The following is a 5857-nucleotide window of genomic DNA, read 5'->3' as shown; positions in this document are numbered from 1 at the left end:
CTTGGGGAAATCCCCCTGTAATCTTTGCTTTTGGACCAAAATCCAATGTTGCTTACCTCCAAAATCTGCTTTTCAGACCATCTCTGCCCAAAAGCACCCCTGTGACCACTTCCACCTGCCTCCCACCACCTTTGGGTAAAAAGACGGGAGATTTGGGAGTAAATGGGGTATTTTCACATCCTCTCTGCAAAGGACAGAAGCAGCCCTTCGTGCTGGTGTCTCCCACTGGGTGTGCTGGGGGAAATCCAGTTGAGGAAGCGGGCTGCACACCCCAGCACCGGTATTTCAGGAAAAGCCCGACTGACTTCTCAGCGCGCTCTCCCAGCCGCCGTGGTGCAGCCATCCCGATGTTTCCCTCGGTGAAGTCTCCCCTTACAGAGTTTCCCAAATGCGGTGTCAGCTTTCCCGTCCCCTAACGCAACCAGCCTGCGTGCGGCTCCGCGTCACCCGCAGCCACCCCGTCCCCAGGCCACGGCACCACCGAGCCGCCGCGTAGAGGAGGGAAAGGTTTAAGGTGATATTTCATCCTGCCAAACGTCCCCTCCCCAAGGACCACGGCTGGGTGCAAGCTCCTAAAACCCCAAAAATAAAATCCCTATTTTGGTTGCCCTCTCGAAGGCTGCTGCACAATTTGGGGGATGAGGGTGAGGTCAACATTCCCCCTGCACATTTATTTTGCCTTTGCTCCCGCCGTCACCAAGACTGGCCAGCCTCGGGGTTGGCAAGACCCCTGCTGCTGTCCCCAAGGCTCACCCCAGTCCCCAAAAAGTTCTTGGATCCAGGGGAGGGATAAGGGTCCCCAGCCTGGCTGGCCTTGACCTGCCAAAATCAGCCCAGGCTCAAGCACAAAAGGAGAGAGACCATCCCCTGGTGCTGCCTTTCCCCAGAGAAATGAGTCCAAAACCCTACGGGACTCGTCTCTTTCTAAAAGCTGTTAAATGACTCCAGGTCCTGGGGAATGGGGCCGGGGAGGTCAGGAAGGGAAAACCGGGGATTTCTCGCAGCTGTTTCCCCGAGCGGGTGTTCCCAAAATGCTCCCTGGCCACGGCTGGAGAGGCTGCAGCAGCAGGGATGGATAAATTATGTTTGACTTTCCCTGTAGTGGGAAAACGGGATTTCCACAAGGGTAAATAGCCCAAATTTGGGAGAACTGGCCCTCTCTGCATGCAGGATGGATGTGCCAAGCTCTGTCCCCGTGGCCCCCATGCCAAGGAGCCCGAGGCTCTTCCAGCTGCTCTCCTCCATCCGTGTCTCCCACACCGCAGCACACAGCCCCCTCGGGGCCAGCTGCTGCCCAAAGGTGTGCGGCGCCTGCCGTCAGCCGTGGAAATTGTTCTGCTTTGGAGAAATCCTCCCCGTTCCGCTTGAGAGAAAAACCCTCCCTAGCCCAGGGCTTCACTTCAGCATTTCCATCAGGGAGCTTTTTGAGTTTGGAAAGGCATTTCTTTCCACTTGAAAGCTACCCTGAGTTTCAATCCAGCTCTTCCCCACCCTTCGGCACATGATTTACATGTTTCAGGTTAACCTCAACTGAAAATTTCCAAATTTAATTTTATTTTGTGCTCCCCTGACAAACCCCCAGCATTTACTTTAGGTCCAGTCCCTCCCCTTCCCCTCTTCCCTGCAGCCAGACCCCTTCCCAACCCTACACCACAGAGGCCTTCCCCATCCAGCCTCTTCCCAGCACAATGGTGAAAAAAACATCGGCGTTTCCTTGTTCCCAGAGTGCGTCGTCACCAAAGGGTGTCATTCCCAGAAAACACCACCAGTGCCAGCTCCGGCCATGTCCGCCTGCATGGCGAGGCATCCCAGTCCGGGGTGGTCGGGCAGCTTCGACCATGCTTCGTGCCTTCCTTCTACAGGATTTGGAGAAGCTGCTTCTTCCCCAGGTTTTTTTGCAGCTTGGGGATGTCCTAGACCAATGGATGGGAGAAGGTTTTCCCATTATAAGGCTCTTAGTGAAGTTTTCTTCTGGGAATTTGTCTTGTCGCTCTTTGGACTGGTGCACACCTGTAATTTCAGCTGCTCATGGTCCAACGTTGCCTCCTCGCCCTGAGCTCCTCTGCAAACCAACCTGAGCGAGGACCCGCTTGGTCCTGCTGATCCGGGTGGGCTCCCCAACTCCGCTCCTGCCGAACGTCTCATGCTGGATGGAAACATCGCTGGATCGCTCGGCTGAGGCAGCTGGAAGGAAGTTTAACCCCCAGCCATTCCCATCCGTGCCGAAGGGAGGGATGTAAAACAGCGACAGCTCTGGCTGTGCCTGGCCACGTCTCCTTCCTTGCTCGGCTGCGGCAGCGGTGTTGCTCCTGGATGAGAAAAGGCTCCGTGCCTTCCTCAGAAACAAGAAGGTTTCCTTCCTACCTTTGGAGATGAAATAACGTTGAAGTTAAGAGCATGAGGCACCTGAATTGCAGTGTACATGGATATCCATTATACATGCTCCCGTACTCAAAAAGGCACGCAAAAGGGCCAAACTAATTAAACCTTGTTAATGACATTGCTGCTTGTCATTTGCCACTCCATCTGTTGTGATAAGATTTGATTCTTGCTTGTGCTTTTATTAAGGAGAACGTCAAAGAGCCCAGGGTGTGTTTCCTTCCACAGGACCATGGGAGTCTTGAGCCCAACTCAAGTGACAACAAACACCCTCCAGTGACACACGAGCGGAGGAGATGTGTGTGTCTGCTGGCAAAGGCGAGGCAGAAGCGTAGACAATTATTTGGCAACAAAAACTGATGGCTCACAAATTCATCGCTCTTCTTGGAAGCAGCCAGCAAGCACATGGCTAAGGAAGACGTGGCACATTTATCTACCTGAATTTCCAGAGGGGTTCCTGAAGGTCCAGTAAGGGCTCTTCCAGAATCTGAGCAGTCTTGGGAAGATCCCATGTAGACAGGTACTGTTTGAAGGACAGGAAGAAGATGGGAGGGATAAAAGTTCAGATTTCAGGGTGAAGGATTTGTTCTTGGGTTTGTGCTGATCAATGTGTTCAATTAAACTGCTAAGCAGAGAAAAAATGAAGGTGGTGAAGGCTGCTGATGAAAATAAGGGACTTGCTGAAAGGCAAGGTCTGGCTGGTGGTTCTTCTGCTACAGAATGACCGTGGGAGGAAATGCAGAGGGAATTCTTTGGAAATGTTTGCTGAATGCTGCTGATAGAGAAAACAATTGCATCTCTGTGTGCATTGCTGGACTCTGAGCTGATTTTCCTCATGGAAATATCCTGGGGCCAGGACAGACCTTTGCAAAGCTCAGCTCAGAGATCAGGACCAGTCAGGAAAACAAACTGAATGTCCAGAGGTACGGGCAGGGAGCCTGGGAGGGCACAGCTGTGGAGCCGACTCCATGCAGTGGGGCTCCCCTACCTGAAAAGGAAACAATTTCCAGTGATACAACCTGAACGGCGGCAGGAACTCAGTAAAGGCCAATCATTCTGTTTTTCAAATGTGTGGCCTAGAGGTGTCAGCCAACGCCAGAAGTTGCGATGTTCGAGGCGCAGAGGAGGAGGCAGCTCATCGTGTGCTGGTCCTGAGCCTCTCTCTGACGTAGGGTGCTGCAGGCACTAAAACTTACGGTTCCTCCAGGGCATCCTTGGCACCCCACACCTCACCCACCTGCACCAGTTGGCTGCTGTCAGGCCCTTCCTCAAACCCACACTGTCTCGTTAACCTGCCCAAACAACAGCCTCGTAGCATCAAGTGAGTCATTTTCTGCTTGTTTAACATCCACACGCTGCACCCCGAAGGCAGCCACGGAGAGCCCAAGGCACAGCAGGGGCAGGACTGGGCTGCGGGGCTGGGAGGGAAGGGCACAGCCGGTTCCTCCAGCAGCAGCAGGCAGCCTCGTGGTGTGGCCATCCCTTCAAGCTGCAGCTTTGCACGGTACAAAGTCCTTGGAACAGGATTATGATAGGAGTTGCTATTTTACCTTCCCCTCTTGGCCGCTCGCTTCAGCTTTCCCACCTGTGCAGCTGACCCAGAATTGTTTGCAGAGGCTGAAGGTGAACTTCGCCCAAGAACAAGCTGCAGTCAGAGTAACAACTTGTTCAGGTAATTAATAGATAAAAAAAAAAAAAATAGAGCAAAATAATAGAGCGAAAAAACCAATGCACTACTCTATCTGACGGTCTATTCTCCAGTAAGACAAAGACATGCAAACACCTAATTGCTTCCTGGTCCTTGTTCATTTCAAAGCTCCTCTTGTCCCTCCATTTCCATCCAGTTCAATCATCCCGTGAAATTGCCACCTGTCACCAAGGACAAAAAGATTGCAGCGCAGCAGAGAGCTTAGCAAACAGCAGTTACACGAACCACTCGGACAGATCGGGCACAACCCGGTACCTGGTCTCCGTCGTCTGCAAGAAGTGACAAGCTCTGCAGACCTGCGGGCCCCAGCCGCCCCCCAGCACGGGTTTCAACCACCTGCGCCACTGGAAGTAGCGCTGGTATCTCTCAGGGTCCTCGCTCAGCTCCCGCAGGTACCGCGCCAGGCCCTCAGCGCTGGCAAAGTCATCGACATGGATGAAGGAGTCAGGGGGCAAGAAGCGCTCGTAGTTTTCTCGAGGAGGCCCCAACACGACAGGGACGGTGCCAGAGGACAAGGCGTTCCTCCAGAGCTTCTCGGTGATGTAGTCTTCATGCTGTGAGTTCTCGAAAGCCAGGTAGAAGCTGTACTGGGATAGAGTGGGAAGCAGCTTGTCCCAGGACAGGGGCAAGTGATACCTCCCGTAGATGTCCACAGAGATGTGTTTCCTCAGCTCCTGGTAGTACTTCACCCGGTGGGAGTCAGCTTTCCAGTTGCTGACCACCCAGGCCACCAGCTTGGTCTTGGGCGGGATGCTGAGGGGCTGGGGCTGGCTGAGGAGCTGCAGCTGCCCATAAGGGGTGAAGATGTCCGAGTCTCTCCGGTAGGACATGGTCAGGTTGAAGAGGTTGTCCATGGCACCTAAGTTTGGAGAGTGACTTGGAGACTCCAGGTTGAACCAGATCCAGAGCTGGGACGGGAGTCTGGGGAGCCGGGCCAGCCCCGCCACGTCCCGGTACACATCCCTGTGATGCATAATCACAGCATCAGCCTTTTGGGACCAGCTGTGGTCGACGGTGAAGTGGCAGTTGGGGATGTCGTAGAGCTCTGAGCAGTTTAAGAAGTCAAAGTGTTGCCCAAAGGGCCAAGTCCACAGCAGGATGGTCAGCCTGCGGTCACCCCTTGGTGCGGTGCTGGCATTTCCATCGTGGGCTATTTGCTCAAAGGGACCGGAATTGTGATACTCTGGCACAGAAGTCCTGAACTGATAAAAAGAAACAAAGAGACAGCAGCTGAAGACGAAGCTGAAGAGTAGGAAGGCGAGGAGTTTATTGCAGGAGATCTTCTTCCCTTCCGCCAGCTCCATGAGTGGATCTGCGAACACCACAGAGAGGACAAGGAGTGAGGGGCGCACGCTGACCCCGGCAGGGAGGGGCACGCAGGGGCTCGGGGGACAGCAGGAAGGCCCCAAGGACATTTACCTCCAGCCGCCTCGTTGTGGACAGAAAGGTCTCCTCTGGAGTGCCGCACGCGAGACGCTTCCACACCCCCTCGCCCCCGGGGCGCAGCCACCCTCCCACAGGCCGCAGGCTTCCCGCCATCACCACCCGCTGCCTGTCCCCCTCAGCCCCTTCTTCCCTCCCCCATTTCCCAGAAGAGTCGTGAGCGGTCCGTCGCAGCCCCACGCGGCGGCCTGCTCTGTCACAGGGAGACCTGTGGCCTTGGGGACCAGGAAAGGGGGCGGAAGTGGCACCGGCACCGCTGAGAGAGCGCAGAGGAGGGGGGACGGGTGCCCCACACACCAGCTGCCCCCAGAAATCCCGTCCCCTCCC

At 54.9% G+C, this 5857-nt stretch overlaps 1 protein-coding gene across 1 annotated transcript; it reads right to left on the bottom strand.

Annotated features, from left to right (window-relative positions):
* Positions 1-4302: 4302 nt before the first annotated feature.
* LOC104467640 (alpha-(1,3)-fucosyltransferase 6-like) lies at positions 4303-5391 on the bottom strand. The gene has a single exon (XM_010081493.1). The coding sequence runs from the start codon at positions 5389-5391 to the stop codon at positions 4303-4305; it is 1089 nt and encodes a 362-aa protein (XP_010079795.1).
* Between the last annotated feature and the right edge of the window lie 466 nt (positions 5392-5857).

Source organism: Pterocles gutturalis, unplaced genomic scaffold (assembly GCF_000699245.1).
Source record: "Pterocles gutturalis isolate BGI_N339 unplaced genomic scaffold, ASM69924v1 scaffold19526, whole genome shotgun sequence".
NCBI classification, from domain to species: Eukaryota; Metazoa; Chordata; class Aves; order Pterocliformes; family Pteroclidae; genus Pterocles; species Pterocles gutturalis.
This window is presented reverse-complemented; position numbering and strand designations above follow the sequence as displayed.

Bases quoted from the DNA above. Each gene is read 5' to 3' on its own strand.
- LOC104467640 (XM_010081493.1), bottom strand. From the start codon at position 5,391: ATGGAGCTGGCGGAAGGGAAGAAGATCTCCTGCAATAAACTCCTCGCC.